Source organism: Anguilla rostrata, chromosome 3, assembly GCF_018555375.3.
Source record: "Anguilla rostrata isolate EN2019 chromosome 3, ASM1855537v3, whole genome shotgun sequence".
NCBI lineage: Eukaryota > Metazoa > Chordata > Actinopteri > Anguilliformes > Anguillidae > Anguilla > Anguilla rostrata.
The window spans coordinates 31,822,487-31,841,980 of NC_057935.1; the positions used below are offsets into that span (position 1 = coordinate 31,822,487).

Sequence of the window (19,494 nt, forward strand, 5' to 3'; positions counted from 1 at the left end):
CATCTCCAACAATGATGAGACCGCCTACAGAGAGGAGGTCAGCGTCTTGGCAACATGGTGCCAGGACAATAACCTCTCTCTCAACGTCTGCAAGACTAAGGAGATTATCGTGGACTTCAGGAAGCGACGGGGGGGGGGGGGGGTCACGCCCCCATTCACATCGACGGAGCTGAAATGGAGAGAGTCTCCTGATTCAAGTTCCTCGGTGTGGTCATAAATGATGACCTCACCTGGTCCAGGCAATCAGACGCAGCAGTGAAAACTGCCCAAAATCTGGGCACGGACGACCAGACTCACAAACAGTTTTTTTCCCCCAAGCCATCAGGCTTTTCAGCCAGCAACATTAATCTCAGGGATCACATTGATCACACAACCTCCTATGTATGCTCCTTCACTTCCTATGTACGTTCAGTGTACATTATCACAAACTTATGCACACATTCAACAGCACTCCTGCACTTTACATGTTTAATATTTAAATATTTAATACTCCTATTCTCAATGTCCATATCCCCCATCTGTACAGGCTGGTACTGCTGCTAATGTTTAATATTATGTATATTTTTGATATTTTTTGTGATATCTTTTGCTGTCTTGCTTCTACGTAGTTGCTGCCTGCCATGTCATAAGAATTTCTTTGCTCAGAATGACCTTGTGTTATACTGTGCACTTGACCAATAAAGCACTTTGACTTTTGACTTTGAGCTAGCTTACCACACAGATGAGTTACCTCACTTACAAGGTCTTGACTTCTGGCTGGCTAACGGTAGTTATGATGCCTGATTGATCAATCGGTTTAGCTAGCTACCCAAGTTAACAGCAAACTAAACATTATTCACGAAACATTACTCCTTTATTGAGTAGATATTTAGCTAGTTGCAATAACTAGCCGTATACATTTCACGTTTCCTTCGAGCTGAATTTGTGTTGGCTCTGTCAGTAATTTTCCCACCGGCGCTTGTGACAGAGGCTGCTGATGTCCATAGAACTGAGCGAACAGATGGGACCGCACAAGGTATCAGTCTTTCTTCGAAATATCATCCTGAACTCCATCATATCCCCAGAAATATAATCCTCCTTCCTAAAATGCCCACCACAGACTACCACATTTTTTGTGACAGATGCTGCTGTGAAAATTCCCGCACAAAATGCATGCACTCACAGAAATAGGTACTTTTTTCCAGCGAAGGGGGGAGGGGGGATGGTGAACTCCATGCCCTGACAACAGGCTAGAGTTTGCACTACCTGCACTTACACTGTCGTTCACTATTCTAGCTAGCTGTGAAACAAATCTATTTACTAACAAGTGGCCTACCTGCGCTCTGGTGGGTTCAGGCAAGGAATGGACTCCCCTTTGTTACGTCACTGGCCGATTTTCACATTTTATAATGGCGTAGCTTAGAATGGCTACTTTTTACTGCATTTCGGCCCATGTGGCCTGTAGTTTATTTATTTAAAAAAAACTTTTTTTTTCAAACCATCCCCTCCATGAGCCCAGAATTGTAAATCCTTTAAAAGATTTAACCTGCATCTTGCCCTTTAAGTATTTTCTGGTACAGAGCAGACTTCATGCTTCCTTCAGTAGTGGCAAGTCATCCAGGTCCCTAGGTAGCCAAGCATCCCCATGCCATTACCCTGCCACCACTATGTTTGCCTGTTGGTATGCTGTTCCCTGAAATGCTGTATTTGCTATACCCCGGACATAGTGGGACCTGTGTTGTCCAAGAAATTCCACTTTTTACCTCATCTGTCCATAGAACATTATCCCAAAAGGCTTGAGGATCATCCAGGTGAGAAAGGGCATTGATGTTTCTCTTGGTTAGCAGTGTTTTCTGCCTTGCTCTGCTCCCAAGAATCCCATTTTTGCCCAGGCTTTTCTTATTGTGGAGACATGAACATTGACCTTAGCTAAGGCTAGAGAGGCCTACAGTTTTTTGGATGTTCTCCTGGGATCATTTGTGACTTTCTGGATGAGTTGTCACTGCACCCTTAGAGAACTTTTGGCAGGACAGCCACTCCTGGGGAAAATACACCATTTGAGATAATTGCGCTCTCTGGTTTTGTGGAGTCCCAGAGCTTTAGAAATGGCTTTGTAACCCTTTTCAGACCAAAATATTCCAACTTTTTTTTTGGATTGTGGTATTGTGTGCTTGTAGACATTTTGTGATGACACAAGGTTCAGTATGAGTGAACCATTTGGTGTGACAAATATGCAATAATAGAGGAAATCAGGAAGGAAATCATGGCACTCTACTCTTTAGGTCACCACATTTTATGATTTAACAGAAAAATAATAAGGGGTCTCAAATGTCTTGGAAAACCTGCAATTTTTATGCTGTTTTCCAGTCATGGAAAATTAGAAAACTGTCAAAATGTCCTGGAAAATAATTAGGCTAGTTGTCCTGGAAAGTATTTTGAGTGTCCAAAAATTGCTTAAGTTTTTCTCCCCAAGGGAGGTAACACATCCAACCTACGGACGGGTGACAAATTTAGGGAAAAACCTAAATAAAATGTCTTTGTAAGGTGTTGGGCCACCACGAGCTGCCAGAACAGCTTCAGTGTGCATTGGCATAGATTCTACAATGGAACTCTGGAACTCTGCTGGAGGAATGGAACACCATTCTTCCTAAAGATATTCCCATATTTTATTTTTTGATGATGGTGGTGGAGAGCGCTGTCTAACATGTCAGTCCAACATTTCCCATAGATGTTCCATTGAGTAGAGGTCTGGTGACTGCGAAGGCCATAGCATATGATTCACATCATTTTCTTGTTTTTACCTAGTTGGACGTATGACATCTTCAAGTACTGTTACAGATTAAGTTACTAAGATTATTAAGAGTTTTCCATTATGTGCATACCTTATGTACATACTGTATATTTACTCCTTAGCAGAAACTTTAATCCAGAGCGATGTACAGTATATGAATGGAGATATTTTTCAGTATCTGTAGTGCTCTACCTAATATCTATGCTCTACCAACAGAGCTGGTGGACTAGAACAATGATGATTTTGATGTAATGATGTAGTAACCATGTGACCTGGAGTTATGAGTTGAAAATTAGATTCATATCCTTAGGAGATCATTGCAGTACACACACTACACTCTATAATATACACTCATAATATACAATTCAGGATTGTATGCTAATACCGGCATAGTTTGTGGACAAGCTCTGCTGAAAGTGTTATACAAGATATGTGGTCCCAAAGAGGACACATGGCAGGGCTCCAGACTAACTTTTTATGCTGGTTGCAGTGGTGCGCCTAACTTTTTCATTTAGGTGCACCAGCACATAATTTAGGTGCACCCGAAATTTTTCACCGCGCCTTTTGGCGCCGCAATAATACATTTTAAGCGTTACCTTTTTTGTCTGTTCCCATACACATTGGTAATTTCTTAACACATTACGTAAAAGATTGTAAACAGGAATAAAGGTGCAGATAAATGTTTTTTCTTTATTTGAATCACAGCACAAACAAGAAATCGCAATAACCTCAATTGTTTAAAAAAACAAAAAAAAACTTAAAAATTGCTGATGTTTGAAGTGCTTCACAAACTCAAATAAATAAATCAAACTCAAATAACTCAAACAAAAGTGTGCGCTGCTCCCGGAGGAGTACAGGGCGCGGTTTCACACATGCACACTAGTGATGCGCGGATCGGCTCTGACGTCATCCGAATCGCATCATCCACCCGCCACCCACCGGAACTAATTATTTTCTCCAATTTAGAGACCCGCACCCCTGCGACAGAGTATTAGGGCTACATTGAGGGGCCATTTCGAGAATAAGGTCGTAATATTACGAGAATAAAGTCGTAATTGATAAAAAAAAGTCATAATAGTACGAGAATAAAGTCGTAATTTTACGAGAGGAAATCATAATATTACGTGAATAAAATCGTAAAATTTTGAGGAAAAAAACAATTTTTAGGAAAATATATTACCCGCAACCAACAAAACGGGCGAGAGGACAGTCTAATGGCAGCCTGATCCTGCAATTTCCTCCAAGTCCGTGTGGTTCTTTTTTCGGAATAAAAAAAGTTTCTTGCACAATCTTTTAAAAGTCCTGTTACTTATGATAATGTGGTGCTGATGTGCTAAAAGATTAAGTATCTCGTTATTTGTGAAACCTATACTAAAGTATAACTTCACAAGATGCTCCACGTTCCTCGTTTTAACACAGGCGGCAGGCTGCTCTTCTGATATTTCCCCACGTAGCCTAAAATTATGACTTTATTCTCGTAATATTATTCCTTTTATTCTCGTAATATTACAACCTTATTCTCGAAATCTTAGATTTTTTTTCCCCTCAATGTGGCCCTAATACCTGATCACACTTTACCATTATTTCTCATTATTTCGCAGCTGTTGCATATGACATACCCAGCACTTGACTCGTCATGGTTAAGTATTTCACTAAATCGCTCCCACACAGAACTTTTCTGCCCTTCCTTTTTTTAAATTTTTTTTTTAAATTCTCCTTTTTTAATTTTCTCTCAGATCTTTTTTGCCTTCATTGCCGCTTAAGACAAATGGACGCCGCTATTGGTGCAATGAGAGTCTAGTCTGCTAATTCGTGCCTGATGAAAAATGGACCTTAAAATATGTTCACATTTTAGAGAATGTAATTAATATTTTCCTCATTCATTATGTATTATTTCACCCACCCACAACCCATCCGCTTTTAATCAAAATGTAAATTTTTATGACTCGGCCTGCCCGATCAGCGGATTAACCGCGGTGCCCGCTGATATAACTGCGATCTGCGCATCACTAATACACACATTCCTTATTTTTTTCCCCCACCCGCATTCATCGAAGAAGAATATCACAGTCAGAGCCAATCAGAGGCAGAGTAGGGGCGGGTCTTCGCAGAATGCGGGTGGGAAAAAAATAACGCTACACACATACACACAGAGACAGACCTGCTAAATGTCAGGCGCACCGGTGTGACCAATGAAAATGTTTAGTCGCACTTCACAGATTTTTGGTTGCATGTGTGACCAAAATGGTCGCACTCTGGAGCCTTGCATGGGCATATTGGAAATGAAGCATGCATTATAAAACTGCGGTAACTGTAAGTGTATTGCCTGTTGCTTTAATATCCAAAATTGCTAATACGCTGTACAAGGCATTACTCTTAAGAGTTTGAATCTTAAGCGATCTGCCCAACGGTGAGTACATGTTGTTTGAAGTACATTAGACATATACAAGGCTGTAGCAGTTGTCAAAGATGTGTGCTGATACACCTTCATGGAGAGCAGGCTGATGTTAGTGTTAGGGCCGATCAATTTCATTTCCTGTCTTTTGAGACTTTCTGCAAATGCTAACAGTTCTCCTAAGATGTGGTTTTTTGTGATTAATACATTATAAACATACATGCATATGATTAAAGGCATACTATGCAGGGTTTTTACCATGAGAACATTATAAAATAACCATGGTAAAGCATGGTATGATGCACTGGCAATCTCGGTCTATTCGCACTTTAGCGGAATCCGTACACCTTTATCTCTGTGTTTATTATGATATTCTAAAATGGGGTTGGGATCTTTCTGGTCATGACACTTATGTGTGGGGAGGGGTGGGTGTAGCTACAGAGCCTTTGGTTTGGGATCAATTTTTAGTGGAAGCAACAATGATAAAGCAAGGCTCATTGAAGAACTAGAATTAACCTTGCAATTGCTTTTCCTTGGTGGCGTCAGCTGGAGTGTGAAGCTAGCGACGACAATGACTTTTGCAAGGGTCTGACATTTTCAAAATAAAAGTCCCAATGATTCAACCCCCATTATGTTCAACATAATGGAATTAATTGAGTTATATGTTCAACATAATTGAATGAAGCTATAGTCGAATCTGTCTTCTTGCTGTCTGTCATAACCCCTGTTGTTAGTTTGTGTTTACATTTGTCTGTGTGTGTGTGTTTCGTCTATCCGGTTTGCCATCTAATTGGCCGTTTCCATCTCTGGTTACTTGGCTTGATAAAGCCGCCATTTTCCACTTACCAGTGCAGACTGGCTCTTCAAATTCATGCTTGGTGTTTTGTGAATAGCGATTGCTTTGTTTGACTGTATTTGACCCTATTTTTTAAAAATTCTGATTCCCCTTTTCTGGTTTGTTTGCTGATGACCACTGACTCGTTCCCTTTGACTCCAATTCCTGCCTTAACCCTTCTAGTTTGTTTTCCCTGTGATTTTGTGTTTCTGACCTTTCACTCTCATATTTGTTTCCGATTCTTGCCTAAACCTCTGCCTAAATCTGCTTTGTTTGCTGATTGGATTTCGTGTTTGACCTTTCGCTCTTTCTCGACCTCGACTCTCGTTTTTCCCTCTGCTTGCCGTATAGTGCTCCGGTTAGTGTGTTCCCAGCTAACTACAAATCCTTCCATTGGGACAGAACTTTATTTTGCATTGTTATTTTTGAAGGTACTCTGGGTGGAGTTTTAACTCTGCGTTGGGGGTTGCTATTCAGACATTTGGTTTCAGACTAGCTGTCTGTAAGTTCAGCATTCAAAGCCACCCTGTGCCCAGTACCCTTCGTAGACTAGCCAGTTTTCAGTTAGATTTGGATAGGCAGATAGAGACCAGAGTTAATCATCGGTTTGCTGTACTTTTCCCTTACCCATTCCCCACTCATTTCCCTTATCATTCATCCTGTCATCCTGACACTGCAAGGCTAAAAAAATCCTGCATAATATGCCTTCAAGGAGTTTCATAAAAAAAGCGTTGACAAATTTCACTGAAACAAAAAGGAAAATATCATTGCATTAGTAGTTCAAATGAATTTGGTTGCTGTTTCTGAACTCATCATTCTATTCAGATTGTTGATTAATTCAATTTGAGAATATTTGTAGTATAAACATTACAAATTAGACCTTGCTTTAAAGTTGAATACCTCCTTTTGAAACTTTGCCTTGTGATAAACCCTGGGATAATTTTCTTTGTTCTCTTAATTACTCTGCAGCTTGCCTCTTAAAAGTAGATGATGAAAGGGATGGATCTCTGGCTGAACAGTGGATTTCGGATGTTAGCTATTGAGCAGATAGTGCCAACTGTTTTTGCACTCATTATACCACTTAGAGTTTTGCCCAGAGCAAATTCAAATCAGGAAATAAGTACAGCAATAGCCTTGAGTAGTGTGCTAGTTATTAACCTCTTAAGGCACAAGCCAAATTTTGCCAATCCTTGCCCATTTAGGGGGTACCCTATTTAAAGCTTTATAACTCCAGACGTGAACACCACAGAGACTTGAAAAATGGCTTAAATGAAGCAAGACATTTGTACAATTTACAATACTAACACAGATTAGTTTATATTCATAATTTTGGAAGAAATAAAGTGCCACAAATGCAATTGTTTTGACAAAAAATCCAAAATAAATTTGCACTTTTTAAGTTCGCAATGAAATACTGCGAGATTGAATATATGCAGGAGGTTAAACTATACATGTGCTAGGTCAAAAACTTCTTGACCACAAGTTCATAAAATCTAAGGGTGGATATGTAGAACTACTATAGATGTACGAAGCAAAAACTAAGCAGTGTACCCAGCATCTCCAAATCTATCCAAAATGTCTAAATTATGCATTGCTGTAAATCATAACATATCCATGTATTTCACTACAAATCAACTGTTTTGACTCAAGAAAATCACTGTTGCATAATTTTCAAATGGGAATTACAAGCTTTCAGTCAGTACAGTGGTCTAAAATAGCTAGGTGTCCAGAAACATATCCAAAATCTCTCCAAAATTGAAAAAAATGTTTTTTGTCCATTATAAAGCATATAAATGAGCCCCTTATGAGGGTTTAAGATGAAAGATTGCTATCAGATTAAAAAAATAATGCAAAAACATTGTCACACAATGCGGTACAGTACCTAAATGTGTAATAATTAACTCGTGTCTATTTCTATACTCTGTACTCTCGTATGTTTTATTGTATGGGGATGAGACAACATGAAAACAATTTTCACCCGTCCACCATGGTTTGGCAATGTTCCAGCTATGACGTCATCACTGTTGCATGCTTCACAAAAACTATTACACTTCCGTCTAACGCTTACATTACAGTGTGAAATATTTACATTATATAACACCACTAACCTATTTAAAAATACTCAATTTCAAAAAGAACGTATATAACCGAAATATTTTGAACGATAATACTTACATAGCAATGGTGAAATCTCCTCTATGTTCAGTAGATAGAGACAGAGAGACAGTATCAATTATATTGTTCTATTCGCTTCTGTTTTGCTCCAGAAAACGATGTCAGCTAGGTCTATCAGCAAACATATGGCTTAGCTATGTTCAGAAGTCCTCAATAATAATAGTATTTTCCAAGAAATTACGAAATATCCTTGAACATGTTTCGTTAGGTGCATCGTATTTGTCTGCTAACAGAGTGTGATTGCGTAAGTGAATGCTATGCTAAGAATATTTTCTGTTACGCTGACCTATAAAACGCTATTCCGAAAGCAGAATTAGACATGTTATACATCGTTAGAAAGCTTATACTCTCGCCTACCGAATAAATGAATTGTAAATCTAGTCAGACTGTACTAAAAAGGGCGACGACGCCGTAAACAACAGGTGTGGTGTTACGCACAGCTATTTTGGAAGATACCCAGGCGTCACAGATGCGCCTATATTTCCCAAACGGATTGTCCAAGGCAATATATGACCACGCAGTCTCAAAAGGGACATCTCTACACGTAAAACCAACAGTAAGGTTTGATATTTATTCAATATTTAGTCCCAGATATTGACTGTAGAATGACATGGTATCATTTTTAAAAACTTTTTCTCGTTTATTTCGTTATTCAGTGAGCAGCGTTTTCACTGCTGTATAGGCATATCTTAGGGCTATTGTCGGGTTTATCTTGTTGCTATGACGGAATACGATTTTTTAGTGGTGAAAGAATATTTTTATGAATGCCAAGATAGACAATATTGTCCATTATGTCAAGGGTGGGGGGTGTTTTTTAGATGAGACTGCAGGGAGGGGGTGTGTGTTAAATGAATGACGGGAGCGACAATGGTGGGGCTGCGAAACTCCGTTTTCGGCATAGTTGTCATGTATCGTCTACTAATGAAACGGAAACAACGCGTTTCTGTTTTCATCTCACACTTTGGTTGCAGTAGCACCGAATGTTTGAGTTTAGTAATTTAGGCACGCGGGCGTGCCCACCACTAGGGGCTGTGCGCTAAGAGGTTAAAGCCCACAGCCTTTTGTCATAAACACATCTGTAAATAAATATGAGCACTGTACATAAGTGTAAATATGATCTGTCTTTTCACCCTAGGAAGTGGAGCCTAATTCTCCTGCTGCACTGGCTGGAATGAGACCACACACAGACTACATCATTGGAGCAGATACAGTCATGAATGAGGTGAAATAATACATTTGTGCTTTCATACAGAAGTTATGTTCAAGTGTTATCCACTTGACATTTCTAAAATTGGGTTATAAATGAAATGGCCTCTGGTAAAGAATAGCGAGAAATATTGCCAAATTAATGAAGAATTACCATTGCCATATTATAAACTCTTTCGATAGAAATTTTATTAAGTGACTTAAATTGCTAAATATTAAAGCAAAAAATATTCAGAATTGCTGTACTCATTTACTCCTATAAGATCTGTAACACCTTTAAAACTAACCATCCTTTGTCAACTTTTGAAGCATTAATCATTTTAAAATTATACATTGTCTAAATACCGGAGACATACATGATGACTGGAAGCAAGTGTATAATAATTGTAATAAATCTTTATTTATATAGCACTTATCCAATCAGAAGTTAAAGTGCTCCACAACCTTAGTTGCTACTGCCATCTAGCGAAGATTACACTTTTCATCCTCTAAATCAGTAATGTGGGAGACACATTTCCCTGGCTTTTACATTTGACACAAAACTACCGAACGTCGGAAAATTCTAATACTCTTTTTTTAAAGTACCGATAAAGTGCTAAAGTTTCGGAATACCGTGCAACACTACATCAGACACATATTCCAATCCATTGCTCAGCTTAGCAGAGAGTGCACATTTCAGAGTGCCCAGAGACAGATAGAATAATAACACATAAATATACATTTCAAATAATAAATACGACATTCAGAAAAAACGAAACAAAAGACAAAATCTCAACGCACGACCTGCGTGCTGCGCGCAGAGTAGCCTACCGTATTATTTATTTAGACATTGGAAAATAAGAAAATTTTTGGTTACGATGACCTATGAAACGCTATTCCAAAAGCAAAATCAGACATGTTATAGCTACATCGTTAGAAAGCTTTTACTCTCACCTGCTGTATAAATTAATTGTCAATCAAGCTAAATTTTACTAAAAAGGGCGACAATGCCGTAAGCAACAGGTGTGGTATTATGCACAGCTATTTTTGAAGGTAGCCTACCCAGGTATCACATATGCGCGTATATTTCACAAACGGATTGTCCAAGACAATATATGACCATTCAGGCTCAAAAGGGACATCTCTACATGTAAAACCAGTGGTAAGATTGTATATTTATTCAATGTTTAGTCCCAGATATTGACTGTAGAATGACATGGTATAATTTTTTTTAAACTTTGTCTCATTTATTTCGTTATTCAGGTCGGTTTTTACAAAACTTTGCAAAATGGTAGAGGGTTCTGCCGTTCACCCTGCGATGGACTGGTGTCTTGTTCAGGGGTCGTTCTGGTTGCTCGTCGGCCTGGTGCCCCATTCGTGCTTGGCCCCTTCATTGCTGCTCGCAGCTATATTTATTATTATTATTCCACTCATTTTTTGGACCGCTACTCCTCCCAGAGTTTTCGCATCACATACATGTGCAATATGTCAAATCGAGCGGCTTGATCGGGAATGGTTTGCTATTACTTTGTGGAAAGTTTGGGTGGACGGTTTTTGAGAAATATGACGTTTTTTGGGAAATTTTTCCCATAGAGAATGAATGGCGGAATGTTCAGCCTTGTGATGTCACAATGCTGTCTTCTCACCCTTCTGATGTCACAATGGTCTGTCTTCTAGCAGCAGTGATCAGGTCTCTCTCTGGCTTTGGACTTTCGGCATTCATCTCTATGGGGCATAATTGCCCACAAATTGTGGGATACCTCATTGGACTTGGTAGAGAGTCCTTTGTCCATTGGTGTAGAATAACCTCGCCCCTTTTCCTGATTGGCTGATGTTTGATATTTCATAACTTTTGAACCGTTTGTCATAGAGAATTAGGGGTAACTTCATTGGACTCAGTAAAGACCTAGCAACCGTCTAGAACTCCATCGCAACACCCTAGCAACCACCTGGAACACCATAGCAAATGCCTAGTACCCCGTAGCAACAACCTAGCTACACCCTAGCAACTGCCTAGACCTCCTTAGCAATTACCTAGCAACACCCTAGACACCACCCAAAACACCCTAGCAACTGCCTAGAATAATATACCTACTACTTAGCACGGTTCACTCTGTTCAACACAGTCAACTTTGCAACTACCAAGAGCACCCTAGCAACCGACTAGAATGCCATAACAACCACCTAGTAACACCCTAGCAACTGCCTAGAACTCTATAGCAACCACCTAGAACTCCATAGCAACCATCTAGCAACACCCTAGCAACCACCTAAAACTCCATAACAACCACCTAGAACATGCTAGCAACTGCCTAGAATTCCATACCAACCACTTAGCAAAGCCCTAGCAACCGCGTAGAACTCCATAGCAACCACCTAGCAACACCCTAGCAACCGCCTAAAACTCCATAGAAATCATCTAGCAACACCCTAGCAACTGCCTAGAACTCCATAGCAACCATCTAGCAACGACCTTGAACACCCTACCAACTGCCTAGACCTCCATAGCAATTACCTAGCAATACCCTAGACACCACCCAAAACACCCTAGCAACTGCCTAGAATAATATACCTACTACTTAGCACGGTTCACTCTGTTCAACACAAAGTCAACTTTGCAACCGCCTATAACTCCATAGCAACCACCTAGTAACACCCTAGCAACGCCTATAACTCCATAGCAACCACCTAGCAACACCCTAGCTACCACCTAGAACACCATAGCAACCACCTAGCAACACCCTAGCAACCACCTGGAACACCATAGCAACTGCCTAGTACCCCGTAGCAACAACCTAGCTACACCCTGGCAACCAACCACAACTCTATAGCAACCACCTAGCAATGCCCTAGCAACCACCTGGAACTCCATAGCAACCACCTAAAACTCCATAACAACCACCTAGAACATGCTAGCAACTGCCTAGTATTCCATACCAACCACTTCATCTATTTCCTTCTTAATTTGGTTCATTTCTTGTTTAATTTTAGAATCCATTTTGTTCTTATGAAGATCTTGTAATTCTTTCAGTTTTGACTGTAGCTTATTCAATTTTTCTAGCCTTAGCCTTTTAATAAGTGTGGTCTTTGCTATAATATTCCCCCTCCTCCTCACTGCCTTGAGTGCATCCCAAAGTATTGATGGATTCACCTCTCCCGTATCATTCAGCTCCAGATATGTTTTAATTTCCTCTTTTAAAGTTTCTTTTAATTTGGTGTTATTCAGTATGCTTAAATTTTACATTACATTACATTACATTCATTTGGCAGATGCTTTTATCCAAAGCGACGTACAGAAGTGCATTTTCATGATCGTAGACAACTGCTGAACACGGGTTCAGTAAGGTACAATTACTTATTTTGTACAGCTATTTCTAGCCGAGAACAACGAACACTATCCTGGTCTAACATCTGCAAAGCCAACTAGGCAGAAGAATAAGCTACAGTATTAGGACAAATACAATTTACCAAGAAGTGCAGGGATGGGGCAACATGTAACAAGTGACAGGAAAAAAGGTTTTTTTTTATTTTTTATTTTTTTATATTTATACAGCGTGTTGGTGGTTAGTCTAGGTATAGTCTGAAGAGATGAGTCTTCAGGCCACGGCGGAAGATGGATAGTGAGGGGGAGGTTCGGAGAGGGACGGGGAGTTTGTTCCACCACTGGGGAGCTAGGGTGGAGAAGCTCTGTGATCCCTTTGGGCGGGTGGGAGGGGTTACAAGACGCCCTGCTGCCGCAGAGCGGAGTGGTCGAGCAGGCACATAGAATTGAGTCATGTCCTGCAAGTAGATGGGGGCTGTCCTGTTGGCGGCAGTGTAGGCAAGGGTCAGGGCTTTGAATCGGATCCTGGCAGCGACCGGTAGCCAGTGAAGTGAACGCAGCAGAGGAGTGACGTGGGAGAATTTGGGGAGGTTGTAGATGAGTCCGGCAGCGGCATTCTGAATCATCAGTAGTGGCTGTATGGCACAAGCTGGCAGGTTTGCAAGGAGAGAGTTGCAGTAATCAAGGCGAGAGGTCACCGTAACCTGGACGAGCAGCTGGGTGGAGTGCGTCGTCAGGTATGGTCGAATCCTCCTGATGTTGTATAGGAGGAATCTGCAGGACCGTGATGTTGCCTTGATGTGCTCCTTGAGGTCCAGTTAGTCATCCAGGACCACCCCCAAGCTCTTGGCAGAGTGAGAGGCAGTCACTGTGGTGCCATCAACCGTGATTGAGAGTTCACGAAGCAAGGAGGTCTTGTACGGGAAGAAGAGCAGCTCAGTTTTGTTGAGGTTGAGCTTCAGATGGTGGCTAGCCATCCAGGTGGAGATGTCAGCCAGGCAGGAAGAGATCTTATCATTGACCTGTGTGGCCGAGGGGGGGAAAGAAAAGAAGAGTTGTGTGTCATCTGCATAACAATGATAGGAAAAGCCATGTGAATTAATGACTGAACCAAGAGATCTGGTGTATAAGGAGAACAGCAGAGGACCCAGTACAGATCCCTGCGGCACTCCCGTAACAAGTAGATGAGAAGCAGAGGCAGACCCCTTCCAGGTGACCTGGTAGGTCCTATCTGCAAGATAGGAAGCGAACCAAGACAGGGCAGTCCCAGCAATTCCCATCCCAGCCAAGGTGGAGAGGAGTATTTTGTGGTTGACCGTGTCAAAAGCTGCAGACAGGTCAAGAAGGATCAGGACAGAGGAAAGGCGTGAGGCTCTTGCAGTGGCAAGTGCCTCCGTCACAGCTAGGAGTGCAGTCTCTGTTGAGTGCCCGGATCGGAAGCCAGACTGGTGAGGGTCTAGCAGGTTGTTTTGATGGAGAAAAGAGGTTAATTGTTTAAGAACTGCTCGTTCAAGGGTTTTGGACAGAAAGGGTAGAAGGGATACGGGTCGATAATTTGTTACATCGGAGGGGTCTAAGGTGGGTTTTTTGAGTAATGGGGTAACACGAGCCATCTTAAAGACAGAGGGAACATGACCAGAGGAGAGAGAGGAATTAACAAGGAAGACAGATAGGGAAGGAGCTCGCTGGAGATGGATTGGAGAACTTTAGATGGGATGGGGTCAAGTGGACAGGTGGTTGCGCGATGAGAGGTGATGAGTTGTAATACATCGGAGTCCTCCAGCATTTCAAAGGAGGTCAGTGTGGCTGTGGGTTTGTCCTGGGGGGTTGGGGGGCTCACTGGATGGGCGAAGGAGTTCCGGATTGTAGCCACCTTTCCTTCAAAGGCAAAGGAGGTTGAAGTCTCCCAGTAGAATAGCAGGAGTGCCATCCTCAGGGAGGGAGCTCAGGAGAGTGTCCAGCTCATCCAGAAATGAGCCGAGTGGACCTGGAGGGCGGTACAGAACAATAATGTGAAATTTTGAGGGATGAGTTATAGTAATCGCATAAAATTCAAAGGAGGAGGAAGTAGGGTTAGGACTGGGGAGGACACAGAACTTCCAGGACAAGGAAATGAGTAAACCGGTACCCCCGCCTCGGCCAGAGGCCCTGGGGGTGTGCGAGAAGGAGTATCCCGCAGACAGTGCAGCTGGGGTGGCGGTGTTATCGGGAGTGATCCAGGTTTCCGTGAGAGCCAGGAAGTCAAGAGACTTCGTCTTGGCAAAGGCAGAATGAAGCTTTCTGGACAGCTGACTGGCAGTTCCATAATCCACCTGTGACAGTGAATTCCTGAGGTGTGGATAAGGGTGGGTAGATCAAGTTAGTTAAATTACGCCTGCGGTGAACAGACCATTTGGGGCGAGGCAGCGCGCACAAGGGAATGGGGTTTAAAAACATGATAAACTGACGACGAGGCTGCCTATGGCAGCCTCCGCTGGAGCTATAAATACCGGGTGACAATTACGTGCTTGCATTAGCTTCATTAGGGCAGATAAGCACCAGGTGAAGCTACTCGAAATTAGCTCAACAATACGGGGCAATTAAACACCAACCCCCACACACAGTTTCACTAACGCCTTTAACTAACTAACAACAGCAAGTCAACTACAGATATTCTCAGCTAACGCACAACTAAGCTTGCTGACTAGCAACAGTTAAGACAAGTTTTTAAAAAAGATTACCTAAATTACACACAACTATGTTCTCTAACTAGCAACAGCAGAAACAAATCAAGTTAAGATACGCTTATCTGAATCGCGGGGGACGGCAGAAGCGACGACACAATCAGATGCACAAATTTAACCTCCACACTGTTAATTTTGATTTTCTATTCAAGTTGAGGGTGAGAGATGGGGCTATGATCTGACATATCTATAGTTCCTATTCCACAATCTATAATTCTGTATCTCTCCTTTTTAAATATTAAAAAGTAGTCTATTCTAGAACATACTGCATGTGGTGCTGAGAAGTGCGTATAATCTCTATTGGATGGATATAAATCTCTCCACAGATCTATCACTCCCATTTCTTGCATGGCCATGTTAATTTTCTTAGCTCTTGAATTTGTCTTGGTGTTACCTGGCCTTGATGAGTCCAGGTTTGGATTTAGCCAAACATTCATATCACCTCCACAAATTAGTATTCCCTGTGTTTCAGTAGCCACTATATCAAAGATGTGTTTATAAACATTCCAGTCACTTCCTGGTGGAACATACAAATTCAGTAAGCTAACTAATGTGCCTTCTATATTACCTCATCATTATGTACCTCCCCTCCTTGTCTTTTATTTCTGATAGGTGTTCATATGCCAGATTATTTGAGATTAAAATTGCAACTCCTCTCCTATGACCAGATCGATAAGATGATGAGTAGACATATTTAAACCCATTTATTTTCAATTTAGCATGTTCTGATTCCTGCGTCCCTGCAGAAAGGCTAAGCTTTGATAGTATCTTGATTCTCTTGATTGGATTAAGTATCCCATTGACATTAAAGGAAATTATTTTAACCTGGTGATTGTTTTTCCCACCCATTTAATTTGTATGTCAGATTCTAACCTGAAAAGCACCCCCTCAGTTATTGCAATTAGGAACATGAACATGTTAAGTGTACGTTGGTAACAATAAAAAAAAAGTAAAAATGGCTTCCAAAAACAAAGTCTGTGAGGGAGTCCGGCAGTGGTTGGAGCAGCAAAAGAGTGGCAGGAGACCAAAACTTCTGTTCACCCAGGTTTATTTACAGGAGACGTGCTTCAAACCCAGAACCGGTGCAAAATATGTACAGGTGACGACACAACAAAATATATATACAACTAATACCACGAACAAAACAAAATGAGTAAACAAAACACAGTAGGCTATGCCTAGTAGGCCCTACTTGTTGAAATAAGCTGCGTGTCTAGCATGACCATTCAGCACACACCGAAAATAAAAATTCCACCTCAGGAGGACTTTTCCTCTGGCTTATATAGCCCAAGCCCCTCCCCCGGCAATCCTATTACAAAAAAAGTTTCTTCCCTTTATCATTATGTCTTATTTTACATTTACATTTCAAAAACCAACAATAAATAATTACTATGCATGAACAAATTAATGTGAATAATGAATTGCCCATTACGGAAAACAAAAGCAAATGCATACATCCTCCCCCCTTGGGATTTTAAGTATTTTAAATTCGCGGTAAAACGAACATGGTTTCTTTTCCGTTTTTGCCATATTTTCTTGTTCTCATTCATTTACAGTTCACCTTCTGAACACACACAAACAATGATAAGTACATTTTCCCCTCCTTCCTGCACGTTCCTTCACGGTGAAGCCACACTATACGCGGCGACTGCCGCCTGTCGCCGCGTCCCCACAATCGGCTGTTTGTGGGCGTGTCACCAATATTTGACAGACAGTTGTGTTCGTTAAATGTTGACCGGGTTTAATATCGTGTTTCATATTCATTGTCATGTCTGAATAAAAATAATTTTTGCAGTAACCTAGATCTGAAAGATGTTAGTCAGCTGCCTAGCTAGGCTGTTTAATGTCTACAACCAACAACAAAAACACTGTCTGGCTAATTAACCAGATAATGCCTTCAAAGTTATATCTGGTTAGCTAGCTAGGTGGCTGGTAGAAATGAACAACTTGCAACTAATACATTATGAAGATTTTTTTTGTTTGTTACTGTTTGTTGTTACTCACTATAGCTAGACATTAGACAGCCTAGCTAGGCAGCTTATTAACATTTTTCAGAGCTAGGTTACTGCAAAAATGAATTTTATTCAGACTGGACAGTGATAGTAGCTAACGGCGATAACTAAATTGCAGAGCCACCGACAATTTCAGAGACTTTTCTCCACGCTACTTCCTCTTATCAATGTCTCTGTAGGAGATTTTATTAAGTTGGGAAGCCCGATACGGATATTACGAGGTCCTCCATTGTGGAACAATAGCATGTGGAACTAAAATGAGAAAATAATAGGGACAATTTACTTGACGGATCATTAGATCAAATCAGATTGGTTACCGCGACGCGGCGAGGGGGTCAAAGTTGAATTTTTGCCATCTCCCCCGCGGCTCGCCGCCTCTCGCCGCGCCGCCGGCAATCCCAACATGCCTTGCGGGGTCTGGCCGCCTCCCCTCATTCAAAATGAATGGAGGCGGCGCTGCCGCGCGGCGGGGCCGCATATAGTGTGGCTTCAGCCTTATATGGTTGTTAAGTTGCGCGCAATTAAAAAGAACATGAACAGGGGTTTAAATCCATTCGACCATGTGCGCTTGCTTGAAACTGTAAATGTCCACAGGTCATGGTTTCACTCCATGACAAAGTCTCTCCTGGAACAATGTTAGAGTCTCTTAACAGGCTCAGAGGGTAAGCCTTTCTCCTGTATAAAAGGGCCCTCTCTGTGATTGACTTTTATCTCTGCCTCAGTCCAAAAGTATAACCCGACAAAATAAAGTACTTAAAGTAGCTACGTTAAGATTTATTTAAACGAAAATTAGTTTAAATTTGCTAACATTAAATGGGTACAAAACAAAGTCATTTCCAACTTACCCAATTGGGTGACTTCAGTTAAACCTGAAGTTAGCGTTTTCAGTCCGTTAATCATAACTCACTGCATAGTCTTTAACTCTCCGTTGTGGCAGGTAGGTTTGTAGCTTTTCTTTTTAAGTTGGTTTTGCTGATGGTCCACCTTGTTTTCCTCTTCTATCCTCTCTGCCAGATGTGTTCCAAGTCAGTCTTTTGGTGGCTGGCAGATGAGAAAATTTACAGGCCAGACAGATTTTTTAACCAGCCAAAAACAATAAATTGCTTTTTACTATTGCAATTTTCCATTATTACTATTTAGCATGTCATCTTGGTCTCATATGCGATTCTCAATCAATATTATAGTAGTGTGCGGTAATAATAGTAGTAACATTAACTGTATGCAGAAATATTAATTTAACTGTTTCAACACTACAGTGTAACATTTGAATTAATAAATTCAGTGGTAAGAGGGATCATTCATTAAGGAGTTTGAGAATATAACAGTCATATCACATTAGCCAAATCAGAGGCAACAGCCAGCAGTACTCATAAATATTACCAACCAAAGAGCACGCTCTTCACCATTAAATTTCGTTTCATTGTATATGTTTTACTGATATCATTTAACGTTATAATCGAGGACATCGTTTTTGTCAATATGGTTAGTTTTAAATGTAGTGCCAGAAGACAACCATAACAATCTTTTTTTCTTATTCACCTTTATTTCGAAATTTGATGTTGAAAACATAGTTGAAAACTGTCTAATGACGTGGTTATGATATCCTGAACGCGTTTCCCTTAGCTACCACAAGTAGCTAACGTTAATGATAGCTACGTTAAGCTATAAAAGAATACTTCTGTAGTGTACTTTGCTTCCCAGCCATAAGTTCTCCTTTTAGTTTAGGCTATCAGTGTTGGCCAGAAGGTGGTGACATGCAATCGAATCTGAAGCTTTGAACTGGCGGTGCGGTGTTCCTTGTGCATAACTTTTGAAGAGTGGGAGTAAACTACATGCAAACCGTTGATAACTTGCTCATTAAAAATATTATTGAGTATATTGAGTTTTAACCTTCCTGGTTTTATGTAAGGTATCTAAGGGATGATTCAGAACTTTTTAAAAATCTATATTGCTATATATCAACAGTGTAAAATCCTGATGTGAATTTTCAGCCTTTTCACCCACCTCAAGCTCAGTCTTTTTTTTAAAGTTACAGTGGTTGGTTTTAATAAAAAGTTCAGAACAGTGGTTGACCTTT

At 40.9% G+C, this 19,494-nt stretch overlaps 1 protein-coding gene across 5 annotated transcripts in view; it reads left to right on the forward strand.

Moving 5' to 3' along the window:
* Nucleotides 1-19,494, forward strand: part of gorasp2 (golgi reassembly stacking protein 2) — a 45,987-nt gene that overhangs the window by 13,625 nt on the left and 12,868 nt on the right. For 4 of the 5 annotated variants that reach the window (XM_064327156.1, XM_064327159.1, XM_064327153.1 and 1 more), the window contains one exon: nucleotides 9,311-9,397. The exons of the other annotated variant lie outside the window; for it this stretch is intronic. In XM_064327156.1, the coding sequence (XP_064183226.1) occupies nucleotides 9,311-9,397 (87 nt within the window). The remainder of the gene's footprint in view (nucleotides 1-9,310; nucleotides 9,398-19,494) is intronic. 5 annotated transcript variants of the gene reach the window in all.